At 50.3% G+C, this 20471-nt stretch overlaps 7 protein-coding genes across 7 annotated transcripts; all 7 read right to left on the bottom strand.

The window, feature by feature from the left end:
* Positions 1–1881: 1881 nt before the first annotated feature.
* N7462_000148 (uncharacterized protein) lies at positions 1882–4770 on the bottom strand (the record flags this gene model as incomplete). Its single annotated transcript, XM_057071874.1, has 1 exon — positions 1882–4770. The coding sequence occupies one exon, from the start codon at positions 4768–4770 to the stop codon at positions 1882–1884; it is 2889 nt and encodes a 962-aa protein (XP_056938404.1).
* Positions 4771–5590: 820 nt separating this feature from the next.
* On the bottom strand, positions 5591–7130 carry N7462_000147 (TDT family transporter; the record flags this gene model as incomplete). Its single annotated transcript, XM_057071873.1, has 5 exons — positions 5591–5737; positions 5823–6108; positions 6181–6477; positions 6552–6920; positions 6976–7130. The coding sequence occupies 5 exons, from the start codon at positions 7128–7130 to the stop codon at positions 5591–5593; spliced, it is 1254 nt and encodes a 417-aa protein (XP_056938403.1).
* Positions 7131–8246: 1116 nt separating this feature from the next.
* N7462_000146 (uncharacterized protein) lies at positions 8247–8578 on the bottom strand (the record flags this gene model as incomplete). Its single annotated transcript, XM_057071872.1, has 2 exons — positions 8247–8503; positions 8563–8578. The coding sequence occupies 2 exons, from the start codon at positions 8576–8578 to the stop codon at positions 8247–8249; spliced, it is 273 nt and encodes a 90-aa protein (XP_056938402.1).
* Positions 8579–9429: 851 nt separating this feature from the next.
* Positions 9430–10971, bottom strand: N7462_000145 (putative sugar transporter; the record flags this gene model as incomplete). The annotated part of the gene is made up of 1 exon (XM_057071871.1): positions 9430–10971. One exon carries the CDS (start codon positions 10969–10971, stop codon positions 9430–9432), a length of 1542 nt encoding a protein of 513 aa, XP_056938401.1.
* A 951-nt stretch (positions 10972–11922) lies between these two features.
* rhgB (putative extracellular rhamnogalacturonase) lies at positions 11923–13773 on the bottom strand (the record flags this gene model as incomplete). The annotated part of the gene is made up of 4 exons (XM_057071870.1): positions 11923–12698; positions 12766–12967; positions 13036–13074; positions 13144–13773. The coding sequence occupies 4 exons, from the start codon at positions 13771–13773 to the stop codon at positions 11923–11925; spliced, it is 1647 nt and encodes a 548-aa protein (XP_056938400.1).
* Positions 13774–16481: 2708 nt separating this feature from the next.
* Positions 16482–16998, bottom strand: N7462_000143 (uncharacterized protein; the record flags this gene model as incomplete). The annotated part of the gene is made up of 3 exons (XM_057071869.1): positions 16482–16744; positions 16821–16835; positions 16896–16998. 3 exons carry the CDS (start codon positions 16996–16998, stop codon positions 16482–16484), a joined length of 381 nt encoding a protein of 126 aa, XP_056938399.1.
* A 643-nt stretch (positions 16999–17641) lies between these two features.
* Positions 17642–19294, bottom strand: N7462_000142 (uncharacterized protein; the record flags this gene model as incomplete). The annotated part of the gene is made up of 1 exon (XM_057071868.1): positions 17642–19294. One exon carries the CDS (start codon positions 19292–19294, stop codon positions 17642–17644), a length of 1653 nt encoding a protein of 550 aa, XP_056938398.1.
* Between the last annotated feature and the right edge of the window lie 1177 nt (positions 19295–20471).

The raw sequence follows: 20471 nt of genomic DNA, 5'->3' as shown, positions 1-20471 counted from the left end.
TGTCGCCTGTCCTCCCTGGCCACCAGTAGTTTCAGAGGTGCTAGAAGTCGTAGCTGACCAAGCACAGTACCCGGAAGAGGATGGCATTGTTTGTTGATTCACTTTCTATCCAGAGAGTTAGATACCCGTGAATAGCTTGCATCGTAATAGATTTCGCTTATCTCAGAAAGGTTACGGGGGCAGAGTACCGTTTGTAGTTTTCAATATTCGATTTTTGAGGTTTATGTATTGTAGAGTTAATGGCTGGGGAGTTTTGAAGCAGGAAATGATTTAATCAACCTCTTATAGGCCCCATTCAGCCTCTTATCTCATAGCTTAGGTGATCCTACATACCTTGTGGCTTTTTCTGCAGTTGATACCTTACCAGAAGACCTGCAGCTGATACGTGTTGAACGACGCCATGTATGAAATAAGCCATATATATATTTCCAAAGCCGTTTCGATTTCCTAGGCTTGCTTTTGATTGGAAGTCCATATAGCAAACATGGATTTCGAGTCCATGCATGTAAAAAGCCACTCTGACGTGGCGTCGATAAAAACAAAACTAGGCAGTCAGCAAGGTAATGTTTTGCTGACGTTCTTAGCGGAATCACAAGTCAATACACTTTCCTGCAGACTGCTGGCTACAGTAGACTACCCAGTGCAAGTACCTATATTATTCACAGTTACCATATGAAAGTGGCGTCTCTGCTTCTTTCCCAATGTGCGCTTACCAAGAATGACATAGCTACATTGAATAGGACAAAATGCCAAGAGGAGGATGATTTTAGTAATTTGGCTCTCTAGAATGCGGATTTCCAGAATATTGTCATATACCTGTAGTCTTTCTTGAGGCTTATGAATCTTGATTGCGTGGCTTAATTAACCTGGTGGGTGTTACATGAATTAATCTAGGTTTTCTCTAGATTTGTTGTGTCTTGCTGCCATTGTTGATAGTTCCGATTACCTCGCTCACCAAGCCTGTCCATCACTTTTGGATGATTCCTTAGCACTTGGAAGGTTATTTGGAAATTTACTTGAAGCCAAGTGTTATTGACGGAGGCCTTCCTACACATGGCTGTAGTCAAGAAAAACCAGGCACACCCACGGCAGATGACCTATTCGGCCTTGCCTACAAATCCTGCCAGGTTGGCAAAGCCAGCTTTTGTATTACTTTCTGGACCTCTTTTTCTTGTGTTGACATGGGATCAAAAGCTAGAGGAAATGGCGAATGCGGAGACAGTCTATGGGGCAAGTGGTATTGCAAAGGACGGGATAATAGTGAACTTGTCATAAGAAGGGCTAGTTCTACAAGCTAGATTTGGAGAATGAGGGGTATCTTCAAATAATGAACCTATATGAATTAGAAATATGTACTACAACATTAGATATATATCTCAAACATCACAAGCCACAAACCAGCCTGGCTAAAACAAACGTAAAGCAGAATGCCAATCATGCCGAGGTGTCGAAGCAGAACAAGACGTAACGGAAAAAGAGAATAGAAACAAAGGGCAAAGACCAAGAAAAGGAGGCCAAAAAGATATGGAGAAGAAAGTAAGTAAGAAGCAAATACGTGTAACGCCACTGGTTGGAGGGAATAACCATGACCACCAAGTCAATTTCATGGGAGGGTAACATGCCGTATGATATCAAATTACTCAGACTTGCAGGAAGGATGGACGGGTGGAAAAAACAATGGTGCTCGGGGAATCAATGCTGGGGCTCATGGATAAATACGATTCGCTTCCGCACTCTGGGAACCATCGCGAAGGGTATAAAGAAGATTCAGGGGGGATGTGTAACAACGTATCAAGTAAATATCGGAGGCATGGAGTAAGCCAGCAAGCACGGCGGAATGGCAGTCACGGAGACAGATCAGGTGCTAACAGCGGCGACAAATTAGGTCGTCTGCGGCTGGAGCTGGACTTGGAAGGTATGTTGATGTTGATGCTGAGGTGCAGGAGGAGGCGGTGCACGGGCCTGCTGCTGGGCAGGTTGCCTACTTTGTCCTTGAAGTTGTGGAGTTTGCGACTGATGATGTTGCTGATGCTGCTGCTGCTGCTGCGACTGGGACTGAGGATGTCCATGCATTGGCTGCGGAAGATGCATTGATTGTTGCATCGATGGCATCTGAGACTGCATAAACGGATGAGGAGGGGTTTGGCGAGAAGGGTGCACAGGAGACTGTTGGTGCATCTGCATATGCGATGTCATTGACAGAGGATGCCCAGGCTGCGGTGGAAGCTGTGGATTGGGCTGGTGATGCTGAGCGTGGTGTGGATGTGACAGATGCTGACCAGACTGGGCGATATGCTGAGCCGACGGAATATGCTGGGTTGACGGGATGTGCTGGGTTGAGGGGATGTGTTGAGCCGACGGAATATGCTGAGTCGGCGGCATACCGTGATGATGTATCTGAGGGGGTAAAGTCTGGCTCGGTTGGGAGTGCGGTTGGCTGTGAGGGGGAAGAGTCTGGCCCTGTTGCTGTTGCATACCATGGCCTTGTTGTTGCTGTGGATATGGAGGCGTTGGGCAGGGCCGTTTCCGTGGATCATCATCATTCGCAGACAGTGCACGTTTCTGAACCGCATTCGTATCAGTGATGTCCCCCATCTGAGGTGTGTTCTCTCCTTGCGCCTGATCCCCGTCAGCGGCGGCGGCAGCAGCAGCAGCCGCAGCCGCCGCGGCGACGTCTGCTTTTCGAGGCCTGCCACGGGGTCGACCGGTTTTGTTAGATTTTGCGGTTGAAGGCTTCTTCGGCTTAGGCGGCGGTAATGGTTGGCCCATGGCAGTGCACCAAGCAATCTGATCAGCCTTGCTGGGACGACCACGCTTGCGCTTGAATGGCAACGGGGTTCCATCGGGGCCGATGATCGGCGTTCTCGTGGTTCCTGAGGCCGTAGAGCCGGGTACAGTTGGGGTCATATTAGGATTGAAAGATGCCTGTCCAGGCTGAGGTGGGGGATATGGAAGACCTGCAGCGGCAGCGGCAGCGGCAGCAGCAGCTTGTCTGGCAGCGACTTCCTCTTTCCGCGGCCGCCCACGTTTGCGCTTTGTCGGCGTCGGCGTTATTGGCGTTTCACCGGTCGCCCCCATTGCAGTTCCCAAGACCTGCGCTTGTCCGTTGGTCTGAAGTCCTGAAGTACTAGTCGGCACATTCATATTTTGTGCTTGGGCTGGTGATGGAATGGGAGCATTGGCGACAGTTGGAGGCTGAGGAGTAGCTTGAGATTGGGCAGCCATAGAGGGGCGAGGCTTAGACTTCTTTTTCGGAGCTGGGCTGGGCTGTTCTTTCTTGATCTTGACATTACCAGGCGCCGGCACAGATGGTCCAACGGATTGCTGGGACGCTTGACTGGCTGCGGACTGCGTGGGTGGTTGATAATGCTGGAACTGGGTAGCTTGTGGGGATTGAGTATATTGAGGCTGGGACTGGGAAAATTGAGGTTGCTGTTGACCAAACTGAGCCTGGGCTTGCGGCTGATATTGATGGAATGGATGCGAGGTGTGCTGCTGGAACGGAGATTGTTGCTGCTGGTATTGATTTTGGACCTGAGTCTGCTGTTGCAGCTTTTGCAACCTCTGTTGTTCAAGCTGCTGCTTTTGCTGCTCAAGTCGTTGCTGTTCCAACCGTTGCTGATGTTGCTTTTGTTGTTCCAGACGCTGTTGCTCGAGTTTTTGCTGCTGCTCCAGCTTCTGCTGCTGCTCCTTTTGCTGCTGTTCCAGTTGCTTCTGCTTTTCAATCCGCTGCTGCTCGAGCTTTTGTTGCTCCAGACGTTGTTGCTCCAGACGTTGCTGCTCCAGGCGTTGCTGCTCGAGGCGTTGCTGCTCCAGGCGTTGCTGCTCTATGCGTTGTTGCTCCATGCGTTGCTGCTCGATACGTTGCTGCTCAAGCCGCTGCTGCTCTAAACGCTGTTGTTCAAGCCGTTGCTGCTCGAGGCGTTGTTGCTGTTGCTGCTCTTCCAGCCGTTGCTGCTGAAGCTGCTTTTGCTGCTCGAGACGCTGCTGTTCCAGCCTTTGCTGCTCCATTCGTTGTTGCTGCTGAAGCCGTTCTTGATGATGTTGTTGATATTGCTGTTGTTGTTGCTGCCTCTGCTGCTGGAGTTGTTGCAATTGCTGCTGAGTTTGCTGCGGCGACCCCGGCTGAGACTGAGGCTGACGCTGCTGGTTGAGCGCGAACATGGACGGGCTGGCCATGGAAGGACTGGCGGAGGTGTGGCTATCGCGCTGATGCATACCGGAGTGGGGTAGTCGGTTCAGCGACTGCTGAGGGGACGGCATGCTGAGGCCGTGGCCCTGAGACATTGCATTTGGCGGACTCATTACCGGCTGGGGGCGGACGTGGGCCATGGGATTCTGGAAGCCTCTTTGAAGATTCTGGAGGGCTAACGAATCGGAGTTGCGCGACATCATATCCGGGCGTGCCATCAGATCGGGAGAGGTCTGGGGCGCAAAGTGGCTCGAAAATTGCCCGTAGCTGGAGGTGGTCGGATATCCAGCTAGCGGACTGGATTTGCGCAAGTCAGGCGACTGGCCGGCGCTGAAGGCCTGGGGTTGCGGTGGCCCCGCCCGGAACAGGGGCTTATTGCTGGGAAACGAACTAGTGCCATGCTGGGGTATATTCAGCGCCGAGCCCAGCGACGGAGAGGCGATATGCTGCCGCTGCGGACCAAGAGGGTGGCCCTGAGGTGGTTGGTGCGATTGGTGCGACTGGTGCTGCTGCTGTTGCGGTGGTTGTTGTTGCTGCGACTGCTGGTGGTGGAAGGGCTGACCGCCGTATCCCATCATCTTCAAAGAGGTTGGTGTCTTCGACTTTCGGAAGTGGACACCAGATTCGGCTCTTTTCCTCCTCCTGCGACCACCGTCCCGAGGTCAGGGCGTCACGGCGACTCGCAAATAAACGATCCCGTCGACGAGTCTGGGGAAGAGCAGTGGTCGCGTGGCCGACAAGCAGATACGGGGTTCTTCGATAACGAGCCAGCTGAAGTCGCGCCGCGTGTTTTGTTGTTCCGGCGGGCCTGAGTCACCAAGGCCGCAAGGCACCAGGGCAGCAAGGCCTCAAGGCAGTAGGAATTGCCTGAAGAGGTTTAGCGGCTACGGCGGCCGAGTCTCGCCGGTCAGCGCAACAAGAAAATTCCAGCACCCACGAACGAGCGATTCAGGGGGGAAGAAGGAAGCAAGAGGGCTGGCCTGGAGGAGAAAGGGAGAGCCGCGTCGCTCTACTCCAAGAATACCGCACGGGCTGGGCCTTGGGAGACAGGAACCGGGCACTGACAAGGGACGATCGGAGGGAACCAAGTGGATGGCGGGCTCGATCTTTCGATGGGCGAGGAATAAATAAAATAATAAAAAATAAAATAAAAATCGAAAAATTCAAGTTCTCCACATCACGTGATTCTGGGGTGACCCTGGAAGTATAAGCATGACCCATTCTGAGGTCCATGTTATGGTTAAGTAGTTTATTGTCTAGCGCCCACAAAGTAGATTGAAGGTAAAAAGTTCCCAGTAATTACAGAATGATGGTCCTTGAAAAAAGAAACGTTTTTATTATCATACATCGACTTTTTCCCATCGGCCATGGTCATGTCCCCCAAAAGCCATACGATTCTCATGCGGCCTTCCCGACATCCTTGTCTTCCTCTGGCACCCGCAGATCCGCCAAACAAGGGGCCACAAACAATTTTCCAGAGATGACACCACGCAAAGTTCCAATACTGACAATGACCCAAAGCACCACGACACACACGGATAGGATCTAGCAGACCGATTAGCGATACCAAAAGAAAAAAAAAAAGGTCGAGGGAGAGATAAAAGCCAAAGGGAAATTTCCTGGCACGGACCGTTCCAAGGACATTGAAGAACCGAGATGGTAGCTCCGTACCCATCTGCACCGTACTAGCTGCAAATACTCCTAAGGGGAACGTAAAGCCCCACCAGCCAATATTGAACGGAAAATTCTTGCAGTGAGCAATCGATGCCGAAGCAAAAAACAGCCAGACCAACCCAAATGACCAGAGAATGAGAGCGATTAGAAACCCGAGCGTGTAAAACGTCGATCCCGACCCTTGCTCGAGTGTCTGCGTCTGCGGGAAGATGTCCCGAGCACACTGGCCGAGCTTCATCGCCCTGGTATATTCTCAGCGTTTGAAGAGGAAAAAATATGTGCAGGCCAAACTATAGGGCACTAGGAAAACGTACCCATATCCGCCTTGACCGAGTGGGCCTAGTGGCAAGAAAACGCTGACAATCACCGCTTTCGGCGGTAGCTTATGCAGGGTTAGGCGCTGCAGGTAGATCACCATGACCATGAGCGCGAGCGGGAGGCCGATGCCCCAGAGCACATAACTTGCGAGAACTGTCCACAAGGCGTACTGTGGGTTGGGGAGAATATCGGCCACAATAGCCCCGGAAGATGCAGCGACAATGCAGCTGACGATAGGGAGAAGCCAGACCGCAGTCATCGAGGACAGATGTGTCTCGCTACCCTTAGCCATGCTACCATCGTATTACAATCAGCTCATAAAATCATCCCAGCTTGAGATATCCCGAGAAATATGGAGACTTCTTACAGCAAGAATGGCAGCGAAAGTGCCGTCATCACGGATATTACTGCATCAATGATCCACAAAGCCCACGCGAAGTACCGTACCCACACACCCCAAACCGGTACGCAGACAAAGACAAACATGTTGATTATGGTGGTCAGGCCCATCGGGAATGTCCCGATGAACATCGACTGCACGGAGTGGGTGATCATCACCCGGAAGATCTCCGGGTATAACACGTACCGCAACAGACTGAGCATGCACCCTGTTGTAAAGAGGAGCACGTTCAGGCAGAATATGGCGACAGAGATCCAGTACAGCCATATTCCATTGTACGGAAGATTGTGAAGGAGGATGGACACGATGCCCGTCCCCATAGTGATTGAGAACCATCTAAGGGTGAGGTTAGCAGCAGGTGCGAACAGGAGTGGCAAAAATTAGGACTGACGAGGGCGTGAAGTTACGGACGACGCGGCGCCAGCCTCGATCATGCTTTGTAGGCAATTGAGGTTGCTTCTGAGCCGCTGTGTCTGTCTCGGAAAGCTTGCTGGAGTATTGAGGTGAGTTGGACCCGCATGGTAATGGTACAATGTTGGACGACATCGGCATCTGGAGCAACCTACTCCGTGGAGGACAAGACTATCAGCGGTAGGAAACAGATTGGATATATTAGAGTATAGTGATACACAATGATCAAGCCCCTCAATCTTAATTTGAATATCGATGTTCTGTTGTTTAATCGGGGTTTGAAGTATGACTCGACGGAGTATCGGCCGAGATCACTCGGCTTTGTCGGCACGCCACTATTCAAAATGACATGCTTGAGAGTTTGGGTTCCCGGATGCCCCCACATTCCAGCCAGCCGGGCTCCATTGCCATTCAAATGCTAATGTGATTGGGCATGTCAAATAATTTCGTTAAGAATAATGTCAACGTGGATAACAAGTCCAGGCCTCTGCTCGCTTCGGGCGTCACGGGTTGGTCTCATAGCCGCGCTAGGACTGGTCAATAAACCAAATACCGGATGCACTGATTTTGTGTTACATTTATGGGGTTCATTGGTACCTTTGTCCTATGTATGGCTTTCGCAATGAAGCTAGCGATCGTAGGTATACGTCCTACCCGACTCTTTGACGACAGAGTGCAAGCTGTCTTTACCATGAGACCCGTTCTCAATATCAGTCTAAGTTTGATGAGCTTCTTTAGAGTGATTTTAGGAGTTCTTGTAATTAAAGACAGAAACATACTGAAGATATATAAAGAGTGCTACTCTTCAAGAAGGGGATTCGGAAGCGTCGGGGAGCTTTTGCAATACACTAGGGATGAGGATGGCCTGTCGTCTGAGAATTCTAGCTTCCCATAGCATTGTGACGCCACCAGGTCATCCTGAGCTAAGATTGAACGAGCTTAGAATAGTTGAACCCTACTTTTAATTGGTGTACATTGTCGGTTTATTAATTAGGGTATACCTGCAATGCATAGGCGACTGCATAGATCAAGGTCGCCACCACAAAGGGACTTCCCCGTAATGAAGCCCTACGCGCTTAATAGACGACAATAAACTCAATAACTTATGAACAGTGGTGGATTGAGTAAGTTGAAAGAAAAAATCACCAAAAAATTACAGTTCGTCAGATCGAAAATCATACAAGGCGTCATACATCCTTTTCCACCACCCTCCTAGATACACAGTATACACAATATTAAGCCACGGCAGGACTAGCGGCTCAAGCCTAGCGGGTTGTCCGCGGTCTGGTTCTGTCCACCGATGCTCTGGAAGCCTCCTTGAATGCCCTGCCCAGCGCTCTTGGTTGTATTTCCCAGGCCCTCGGTTGCGCCCGAGACTGTCTGACCCAAGCCGGATGTGACGCCGCCGACTGTCTGTCCGAGGCCGCCAACCGTGTCGCCGAGAGTGTTGGTAACACCGCCAACTGTTTTACCGAGGGTGTCGCCTAGGCCACCAAGGAGACCGCCATCTGTTAGAAACCATTAGGTTGGCGGCGGAGTTTGAATATTTGCATGTGCATGGACTAACTGTTTTGCTGAGACATCTTTGGTGGCGTCGCTCTAGATTGGTGGAATATGAATGTGGATTTATAGGATAGAGAGCTAAGCGTAGAGGATATCGGATGACTTTTCTCTGACTTGAAAAAAGCTGTTCTTGATACATTCTCGCCCACATGTCTTTATTTATATCAAGAATCTCGATTGCCGACGAGTCAAAAACAGGTTCCGGATATGATACAATTAGTGCAACCGGGCCACAAGCCACGGTGTCATATGGGAAGGACGCGCCAACAACCGGCGCAAATCCAATGATATTCTCCGATCCAGTCCATCTATCGGTCTTGATGACCTTCCCAGACCCAGTCATCACAAACCTGACGTAGTGGCACCCCGGGTATCCACAGGACCGTTGATCTCATTGCTCGTGGGACAGCGCGGCGATTGGTCGAAATGCCCCCGGGGCGACGATGACCCCAGACGACATCCGTGAAGGGGTGGAGAGCAGGGGTGCTCTTGCTGAACTTTCTTATATTGATCCTTTGTAATGGCCGGGCATTGCTGATGGGGACTTTGTAATGTGATTGTCAACTTCGGATTTCGCTGGCGGGGATGATGTCATGCCGAGTTGATATCATTTTAAGTGGATCGAGAGACAGGGATCTATGAAAGTGTTTTATATTAATCGCGGTGGGGCGCGGTGGCCACTGCACGATGGCGGTGTCATGCGTTTTCCTCAATCAATATCGGGGCCTTAGTGATCATGGTGGGACGATGTCTATTTCAACATAATGTATTGTCTATAGCTCTAGATCAACACCATCACGGTCACCAGAAAATCTTTATCGGAGACGGTGAGCCCAAAACCTCCCGAAACCCTGTACCGTGTCATATCTATTCAAAGACTCGCCTTGCCTCTAGATTCGTACGGCATGAGGATTACCAGCAGCCCAGCCACAATAATCAGGACTCCGCTCACATAAACCGGCACCGCAGAGTTCAGATTAGCATACATTGCAACAATCGGGGCCATGATACCGAAGATACGATTGGCCGATGCGGTTAACGCATTGCCCGTGCCGCGGTCCTTGGTCAGGAAGATCTCCGGCGTGTAAGCGTACAGCACGGCGTACATCAGACTGCTCATGAAGCTGTAGGCACAATTCCAACCAAGCAGTGCATTTGATGTCCTCGCCGTGGTAGATGCGAGAAGGAAGGCCCCGGTCAATGCAGTCGAAGAGGATAGAGCGCCCTTACGCCCAAAACTGCGCAGTTCGACCAGGATCCCGCCGAGAAGACAGCCTGGAATACCCAGCGTTGCGATGATGAGGGAGTTGCGATATGTGATGTACGTTGACCCGTCACCGAACTCGGCGCCCCGGGATTGTTGGATGTAGGGTAGAAACGCGTTATACAGGGGGAATCCCAACCCGATTAAAGCCCATACGAGAATGATCAGCGTCGTTGAAAACGCTCGTTTGGGAGTATCGAAGAGCGCGCGAATGTGTTCAAAGCGGAGTTTCTCCAGTCGTTGACGGAGGATATTGGTGGCTGTGGAGCCTGGGGATTCCTCGTTGTCAAAATGATCCAGCATCTCTCGAGTCAGCCAGGAGGATTTGCCATTCCGGAGCGCGACTTCATGCACAACGTCAACGGCCTGCTGGTTCCGCCCTTTGCCCATCAGATACTTGGGCGACTCATAGATAGTGAAGAAGAGAAACCGAATCGCAGACATGGCCATCGCCAGACCTCCCATCGCAATCAGAAAGTACCGCCATCCCATATTCTCAGCCTTGGTACAACCCTCCGCCGCGCCGCAGGTCATATTGCCCAGCAACGGCCATGCTACCAGATTCGCGAGCAACTGCGCAAACGCCCAGTCTACCGACAACACGGCCAACAGATACTGATGTGAGCCTGGAAGGAACTCCAAGAAAATTGCTGAATCGACCGGCAAGTTACCGCCCACACCGACAGACCACAGCGCCGCGAACGCGCACGCCGCCCCAAAGCTGGGCGACCCGGCCGCAACCAGGCCAAACACGGCCGTGATCCCGATGGTCAAATTGAACGCCCACCGACGCCCGAACACATCGCAGCCAAACCCCCAGAAAACCGCGCCGACCAGCAGCCCGATGTTCTGCGCCAGTGTAAGCAGCGGTGGCTTTGCGACGTGGAACTCATACGACAGCGGCGTCAGCACCAGCGAAGTCACGATCGGCCAGAGGTTGTCGCTCGCCCAACCAAAGCCGATTACTACAAACAGCTGCCACTGGTACCGGCCCATACCGATATCCTGTAGGGCTCTGTTCAGCACGTCGGCCTTGGCTTTGTAGGCTGCGTCGCGGGATTCATCTTGCGGAGTCACGGCACTGGGCCCTGAAGGTGGGCTCTCGATCGCTGTTGGCTCCAAGCCGGGCGATTTGAGGGAGAGCGACATTCTCACCTGCCGTCGTTCGTGTTGGTCGATCGCGAGTGAAAATCGCAGACAAGCGTAGAACAAAGAAAAAAAAAGTCCAAGTTTGAGCTCATAGAGGACGAGAGCCGCTTTTATTGTATCGTTCTTGCACACCTTAGCTCGAGGACTAGCTCCGGTGCAACGTCGACCCTTGCGCGAGCAGGGTTGAAATCTGCATCAATGTCTCTGTGGTCGAATCAGGGCCCGCAGAACACCCGGAGTGAACTCTATCGCCTGGCATTCCGGCGTGTTTGAGCCGCGGCAATGGCGTGATCCCCTGCGGTGGTCCCGTCAGAATCCAGAAGGTTTGCGTCGGTGGAGTTTCATAAGCCGCAGGGTTTTGCTTTCCTATAACGGAATATGATGTTGTGGTGATCTTGACTTGGAGCTGGAAGAAGATCGGAAGTGGTTCATCATGACGAAGTGGGCGGTGCAGTAATCAAACGGGAGAAGCGGTGACATGGTTTGCCCTTCACCTGAGAGTGGACTAGTCATGAACCCGAATGGGATGGTGGGTCTACTGAAACTATAGATATCGTTTGGTGAGTTGTTCACCCTGTCATGTTTCTATTTCCAATGGAAAGCAATCGAGATTTAAATCCAATACAGAAGATTAAAAAAATTGAGAATGATAATACTGACTACTCTCCCTAGCCTCAAGACGTCAGATATGGCGCGGGCTTAGAGACAGAACCATTAGAAGTATAGAGCTCCAGTAGCCGATCAGACACACTAAGTGCCAAGAGTACAGTCAGAGAGTAACAAATAGTAAATGAAGGTTTAATATAACAGACCTGTCTTTTCAAGCACACCGGAGAAACAACAATGCCCACCATCCGGCACTGAGCCTACTATCCGACCGTACTCAACAGGCACACTGCGTAACCGTGCTGTTTTGAGACACTACACACCATGCCACTTATTTTGAAACTATCAATGACTCCTGCAAAACTTGTGGGCTGAACCATGATGCCCCTTGTATCCAAAAGACTCAGCAACTCCTTGGGGATGCAGGTCAGTCGGTTCCACACTGTTAGGCGATGATGTAGCCGTTTCCAAAGCACTCGAAGTAGATGTAGACGTCACCTCTGTCAAGGAACTAGAGGCAGACGTAGACACCACCGTCTCCAGAGGAGTAGACGTAGACGCCTTACTCTCCAGAGGAGTAGACGTGGATGTCGTCTTTGCCAGAACACTAGACGAAGACTGAGACGCTACCTTCACCGCGGCACTTCCGCTAGACGAAGACGCGGCTCCCGCCAGAGCACTGTATGGTGTCGCTCCGGGGTAGAACGACGTTGGGATCGCCGGGATCGGGATGGGCGAGTCCGTGCCAAACGCGGTCGCGAGATCTGACGCCATTGTGGCCGCCGAGTAGCCTGTTGGGGTCGCCGTGACGGTGACAGTGGTCGAATATGAAACGTAGTCGTCACCGTCGCGCAAGCACGCACCAGAGCCGTACGCGCTATTGCACCAGTACCACTGATAGTCACCTGACTCAGTCCACATCGCGAAATCCTCGATCGTGACATCTGTGCAAGGCGCGCCGTCAGCACAGTTTACCTTGATGGGTCCGCGCTGTGCGCCATCGGCTTCGGTGCCCTTCCAGTTCTTGATCGTAATGTTGTTGAGCTGGACGCCGTCACCGTCAACAGTGCTCATGCTACTCCATTGCTGGTCGACATCGAGGGAATAGGCGTTGCCATGACCTGAAGAGACAAGAGAAGTTAGGCTACAAGCTGGCGCTGCTGTATTTAGGGAAAAGATTTGCGGTACCGATGAAGTTCTCGAGAAGGAGATTGGACACCGTGCCGCTGCCACCGTTGCTCTTGATCATGTACATCTGGTTCGAGGACCAGGTGTAGACGTTGCGATAGGTCACGTCCGTGATGTTGACATCGGTGGAGAGGGAGCCCATGGCACAGCCACCACTCCAGTTACAGTAGATGTTTTCGACCAGAATGTTGGACGCGGGACTCTGCGGTGATAGTAGATAGAATGAGACTTTGTGGTCGACCTGATGCGGTGGGAGTGGCTTGTTCGTACCTTGACAGTGACACATTCATCCTTGTTGGTGACCTCCACCTATTTCTCCAATAGTCAGCGAGGGAAACATTGGAAAGTTAAAAGAGGGGGTTATATTTGTCGGCGTACGTCGTGAATCCACATATTGGTCGACCAAACATCGATACCATCCAAACCGCCCGAATTGCCACCTCGAATGGCCATATTGTAGATCTCTCCATTGGAGCACGTATCCATGGAAAAGTGGAATGCCGGGGCATCCACCAGAGCGAGATCATGGACTGAAAAGTCCGAGACCTCATACAGACGAAGGATGCGAGGCCCGCTCAGCGATCCCTCCGCGTGAAACTCATACCCGAAGCCCTGGACCGCACCCTCAGAGGTTGAGCTAAACAGCTCAAAATCGGAGGTGTGCTCGATAAAGATCATGTTTCCTCCGTCAGTACCAGTCCTATAGAGGATACCATCCATGCGGATAGCACAGCTACTGCCCCCGGTCAGTGTGACCCAAGAATCCAGCGCATAGGCGCCAGATGGGACGTAGACGACACCACCGTCCTTGCATTCGTCCCAGGCCGAGCTGATGGCCGGGCCGACGTCAGTCGAGTTGTCGGCGACACCGCCATAGTCGAGGACACTGCAAATCTTGTTGCTGGCCTTGGAGGAATAGGACGTGGTTGGGCCCACGGAGCCAGACAGTTGAGCGGCTGCAAGCAATGGCGCCAGGCCAATTGCGAGGAAAGATGCCATGCCGACCATTTTGAGGCCTTCTTGAGGAATTTTATAGATTAGCTTTTTTGGTTTATATTTCTTAACAGAACACACAAAAAAAAGACCTGAACACAGCGAGAAAAGAGTGTCAAAAGCGTCAAAAAGGAATGTCGATTGAAGAACAGGGCACAAAACAAAAAGGAAACAGAGCCGCCGAGAATAAAGGAACTCAGACCTGAGTGAGAGGCTTATATTTCAAACCACTGGCGACACAGATTAACTGCATGCCTTGGCTTGATTCTTCCACTGGCCCCAGCGCGATCTGTCCTGGATTGCGTGGGCAAACCCCACCAAAAACCCCGAATGTCAGTAGACACAAACTGTCGAACGCCTCGCCCCCTTTTCCCACATGTTTTCCACAAATGGAATGGATTCAATGAGGATCTAGGAAGGGATCTACATGGTGACCCTCGATTTGAGGCTGTTGAAGGTGAAATCAAGCGTGAGATTGGAGGGATGAAGGGGAACCGAAGCCCGTTTGACATTGATTGCATCTTGACGGGATCAGCATGCCGGTCGGCTGACAGGGGCCGCTTGAGGGCTTCGGCAATCGATTTTCGTTAAGCACTAGGCTCCACTCTGAACGGCCCCCCGCCCGTTCTTAGTTAGCTCGATGTTTAGAATGAGTTAGCTGGTTTCAACGTCCACGCGGTTCATTTCTCACTCCTTGAAGTTCGGCTGCTTGAACTCTCGCAGAATTTGGATGTAGTCGATTTGTTCCCTCGGCTAAATCCTTTGGATCCTTAGTAGCAATATATCCGTGTGATACACCCGGGGTGGGGGACGGGATTGTACAAGTTGAGTTGCTGATTAACTAGCGTAAGTCGTAGATAAAGTATAGCTACAATAATCAAGAACGTCAAGTTTTTCTACCTTACCTAATCTGAGATCTGAGAAACTCTAGGCAAACAAGTCATAACAATGGATTTACTCGTTGAATCTGCACAGTTTATTGTAAAGCTACCTATTATTAACCTGGCGGAGTATCGGAATGTGACCTCAGTACTAGATATCGAAAAGTGGAAGTTAACAGAATTTTTCTTGGAGTTCGTCTTGAATAATAATGCAGATATATTATGAATATGACCCACACACAAAAGTGGATCTACGCTCCTCATGGGGCAGTTAAGCAGAACTTGATACATCCACGGACTACGCTATTCAGGCACAAGTCAAGTCCCACAGGGGGTGCAATTTAAGGGGCGTAAATAGTTAAGCGCCAAGATTATAGAGTTCCCCAAGACCTAGTCTTGTTTCAACCTGACATGAATTCTTTCATTCTATTAATCTCTTACATATTCAACAGGCTTGCTATCTATACTCTAGCTTACTATGAAGGTACTGGTTGACATGGAAGTGGCCTGTTGATCAGGCATGGAAATAAGTGGATAACGAACTAGAAGCTTTACTAAATAGGAAAGAAGGGTATGTATTTAAAAAGAAACCAATAAGTGTGCCCCGAGTGGGTTCAATTCACAGTCCAGAGATAAAATAACTCCTTGTTTCCTAACGATTACCTAGAGAAACAGAGGGAGATGATGAAAAATCACCGCTCAAAGGAGGGATCTTCTTCGAAATTCTTTGTCATATAATAATGCGTTTCGGATTTGAGTCAATCTTTTGCATCTGATTTCGACCTTTAGTACTTCGTCAAACCTATCCATTGGCTTGTGTTTGTCCGAAAGCAGACAGGTCCTAGGAAATAGCCTTATCGGGGATAATATCTTTTTTCCTCGTTTTCGCCTCGAAAGATTGCTCTATTAGGAACGTAGACTCTCGGAGTATAAACCGAGCTACCAGCCGAGATAAGGCTATTAATTGCAGACCTCATTTCCTCGATCTGCCTATGTATTTGCCCGAGGGAGTTGATGATCTTTCGCATACCCGATCCACGCAGAACCTCTCGACCTAGAAGCAGGCTAGAGTCTTCGAGAAGTTCAACCGCTGGGGTAGACAAATATTGGATAATGTGGTCAGGAGGAACGCAACTATTGCACAGAAAAAGACTAAAAGATTAACAGGCTCCGGGAAATATAAATTTTTCGAAGTTGGGACTGTAATGCGTTTAGATACTTAAATATATATACATCGTGAGAAGCTGCAAGACCTGTATCCATCCACTCCAGTCCCAACGAGAAGACTAAAAAGAACAACAATTGTGTGGACCACTCCCATGAAGGCTTGACGGATCACGACATACTTTCTTATACACATAATGGAACGCGGTTTCAATGAGACAGGCTTCAATTACCAAGGTATGTACGGGTACTGCTTGTTTCAGCCCCCACAAAGCTGAGATTTAGGATCAGGGACAGGCTTGGACTCCTGCAAATTTGACAAGGAAGATTTAAGTTGTTATGTAAAATGCGAGCAACATATTTCTAAAACTAGTCAAAAGGACTGGTATTTTACGGACAGAGCCCTCAAGCCCCTATTATCTCGATGGACCTGGCAAACTACAACGGAACGGGAAAATCTCTCGAAAGAAGTTTTTTTCTGAATTTTATCTCCAGCTGGAAAACAAGATCTAGCTAAAGACTTCACCAGCAAAGAGCGGAGTCGGAAGCGGCCGTAATCCAAGTCTTCGCAGGTACGCAAGACATTACATTGACAGCTATCCCAAACACTCAAAGGTGCACACTCCGCCATATTTTAACTCAAACCTCCTCCCAGACCTGCAAGCTCAAATGAGCTTCTTAGATCATCAGACGCTCAACCTGGGTCTTGATGGTGCGGATCTGGTTGTTCAGCTCGCTGGCCTCGTTGGTGGTGATCGAGCAAGCAATAACGGGGCGGGAAACACCGGTAGCACGGCCCAGAGCCATCTTGCTGGGGACGTAGACGTAGGCGACGTTCTTGTCCTCGCACAGCAGAGGAATGGGGAGAACGAGAGGGAGCGGGGTAGTGTCGGCCGCAAGGATCACGATCTCGGAGATACCACGGTTAAGAGTCTTGATGGCTGGTGAAAGAGATGAAAGTTAGTTTGACCTGCAGCGGGGGGTGGGAATATATATGGTATGGTAGCATGGACGTACTCTCGTTGGCACCCTCTAGAGAATACAAGTTAGCATCAGCTGGATAAGAGCGTTAAAGGGAAGGGAAAGACGCACTCTTCAATTGTCTCATGTGGCTGGCCTGCTGGACAAGGTCCAAGAGGCTCTGGCTCAGGGTCTCATCGGCGATGGGCCAGGCAGCGCTTGCGTCTTCAGCCATGGCGATAGAAGTAGTTGAGACTGGGTGGTGGAGAGAGAGTTCAGAAACCAAATCTTAAGAGAAATGGCTCACGCAGAGGATCACTGCCTGGAAGGCTCACGCAAAGGATCACTGCCGTGTGAACACAGCAGATACAATTGAGAGGTGGTTGGTGGATACAGGGAAATGAAGCCAAAGCGAAGGAAAATTTAGAGAGAAGCCGAAGGGCGGTGTATTTCTGCCCACATGTTGAATTTTGAGAGTGTATATCATGTGATTCAATGGCCGCCCTTTTCGAGCGGAGAGCCGCTGACTCTTATCTGATTGGATGTTCCACGAGATCGTGACCGGCAAGGAGAGGTGATCATGTGATTTTACGGTGTTGATTTCCCTACTCTGCGCTCCTCTTCAGTCGTCCATTTTCTCTAGATTTTCTTCGCTACTACTCTCCTCTAACTGATACTTGAGATAAGATATATGGTGTCCTTGAAATAAGCTGATTTTTTTATTTGCTTCAAAATGCATCAATTTTATTTCATAATGGATATGCTATGGTAGTGGAAATGCCTCCAGGGCACCCCGAATCATTTTGTTGCAAAGTGCCTGTCTGCAACCACGGAAAATTCTCGAAGGCGGATCATCCATTCAAAAAATGGCGAAGAGTCTATTTTCCTGCGCTGCCATTGACAGTGCTGTTCGCCAGCTTGGAACGCGCCCGAAGATCCGGACCAAACTTGAATAAGATGAATGGAATGAAGGTCAGCAGAGTGGCAATCAGGGCCAACAGAAGACCGGCATACTGGCTGCCAAGGTTATGGAAAAACTGAGATGCAAACAGCGGCGACACTGCACCAAGGGTGTTACGCATGAATCCCTGGCCTGCGATGGCGGATGACGAGTTTTCACCATAGCAGTCAGCAGTGTAGCTGTAGCAGGACTCGAAAATGAAGAAGATGCCAATGCTGATGAGCACAAGTCCCACAATAGGTCCAAACCAGAATAGATCCTTATACTGTGTAAAGCTGTAGATGAAGAGGCCGATGGGCAACCAGACAGCGCCGCACAGGGCGCCGTAGAGGCGCGCTTCAGGACGGGTTTCTTGGTTAGGGTCGGCGGCGATAGATTCGTATTTCCGGATCTGGAGGAAGTTTAGACCGAAGCCAGCAGTTGTACCAAGACAGAGAGCAATATATGGCAGCCCGGAAACACCCTCGTTCCAGCCGCGCTTTTCTTCGAAGGTAATAGGAATCACAGAGAGGAAGAGGAAGGTCAAAAACCAAGCAAAACTGATCCAAAGACCAAAGGCAAACACAACAGGTTCTGTGAAAAGCATGCGGATAGCTTTAACCGAGGAGTTATGTAGCATATGCTTGATGCCAGGCGCCTCGAGCTCGTTGAGAGTGACAAACCGCTCGTCTCCGGTAGACTGGCGGAGCAATTTAGCCCGTTTGGTCAAAGTAACACTCCCACGAGTCTCGCAGAGACAAAGCGCAATGACAATGACAAGAGGAATATTAGCGAGACCCTGGATACCCTCAACCCATCTCCAGCCCAGAGCCTGGTCAATGAAGCCGGCATAGATAGGCGCCCCAACCGTGCCGAAGATAGCAACAAAAGAGAAAGAAGCCATAGGAATCGCACGGTGAGCTGGTGTATACATATCACCAAATGTTCCGCCAACTAGGATAGTGCCGACGCACCCGAATAGACCGAGCAAGGCACGGCAGACAAGGATAGTCGCTATATTTTTGCCCAGGGACAGTCCAATGAACATTAGAGCGAAGCAGACATAGGCGCCAACATAGACGACCCGTCGCCCTGCCAGCTCACAGAAAGGAGCCAGAAAAAGTGGTGCAAGAGCGCAGGTGAAGTTGAATGTAAACAGGCCTAGCTGTCCCAGCTCGGACGAGACACCCAAGTCCTCCGTCATTTTTGTGATTCCTGAACTATATGCCGTCGTAGCAAGCCCAATGAACAGGGTCATTAAGCATAGTAGAGCACTGATGAAGGCCTTTCTCTTGCCACTCCAATTAAACGGATTCTCCTTGTCTCCTTCAGCAAACTCAAGGACAATGTAATTCTGGCCATTGTGCTCCGTCGGCTGTGTCTGGGTAAGAGGGAGGTCGACGTCAACTTCTTGCAGTAGCCGATTCTCGAAGCCTTGTGACTGTTCTTCGAATACCTCCTCGCGGTACTTTCCTCCCACAATCCAGCCTTTCTGATAACTCTCCTCGTGGGTAACTGTTGTGCTTTCAAGTTCTGGCACTGTCTCTGTGTGAGAGGCCGAAATTGGAGGTTGTTGCTGTTTTGACTTCATGGTTGATGGTTGGAGAAAAGGGTGCGTGAAGAGCAACTGAATCAATTGAGAAGAAAAGAATTCTAAAATCGGGAAAAATGTCGATACCATATAAGTTACCCTGGGGCTGTGCTTGTCGTCATCCGCAAAACTCCGGGTTGACCAGTATGGGGGGTCTCGAGATTCGGCGCCAAAGCATGGGGGTTAGCCTCGTAACGCTCCACATTGCTCCGGCCCGTTCCTGGGCAAGAATCATGCGATAGGATAAACTTTTCATTACTGTACGGTATAAAAAGCATAATGAATATCCTGTGGGCACTGCACAATGTGACTCTACCTTTACTTTACTCTGCATCTTCACCAAGCACAGGCCTTTGAATTCGATATCCTGGGGTTGAAGGCATCGATGAGTATGTATCCTCCTGGACCCATCCTTTGTGCTCTAGACTCTTGATTCAGCGTTATTTACCTCATACTGCTCTGGCCGAATGAAGCTGGTAATAGCCCAATACAAGCTAGTCTGTCTCGCATGAGAGACGTGGACCACGAAAATGCTGCACGAATCGTATCTAACAGCGCGAACGCCACCTGGTAAGAACAACCTTTCTTGGAAATTCATCGGGGGAACGATTGATGATCGGAGTGGGTTTGATAACACCGAAGAGAGTCCGACGACGTACCGACCCTGCTCTCTCCGAACCAACTCGGCATGCCTTGTCTCGGCCCCACCGAGTTGAAGAGACCGGCAAGCCGTGTGTCGAGTCGGGGTGGTTCGGTCTGGCTAGAATGTAAAGTTTTGGTAGGTCTAATGGTTAAAATAGCAAAAGGAATTATAACAGATTCCTTAAATTAATTTAAAACAAGCTGTGTGTTTGCTTTGCTGCACTTGAATGAAGATACTGCTGGGAAGGTGATATTTCCCCGTTCGGTGACCGAGAAAGATCGACCGGTCGGTAGATCCTCGGAGTACCCACCGTCAGAATTCGTTGAATGACCACCCATCCATTTGAGGCTTTTATGTATGCCTGCCCAGCGCCGTGCTGAAATCAAGGCCACCCGAGTCACGTATAAATGCATTCAGGGACGTCACTTGCCTGGTAAGGGTTTTATGCCTTACATCTCTACTTGTCATCTCCTCCATTCATTGGCACCAAGTCTCGCGGTCTCGATCTCGCTGCGTGATAATGGAATACTAAAT

The sequence above is a fragment of the Penicillium macrosclerotiorum genome (assembly GCF_028827735.1).
Source record: "Penicillium macrosclerotiorum strain IBT 26536 chromosome Unknown utg000001l_segment0_segment0, whole genome shotgun sequence".
Taxonomy (NCBI): Eukaryota; Fungi; Ascomycota; class Eurotiomycetes; order Eurotiales; family Aspergillaceae; genus Penicillium; species Penicillium macrosclerotiorum.
This window is presented reverse-complemented; position numbering and strand designations above follow the sequence as displayed.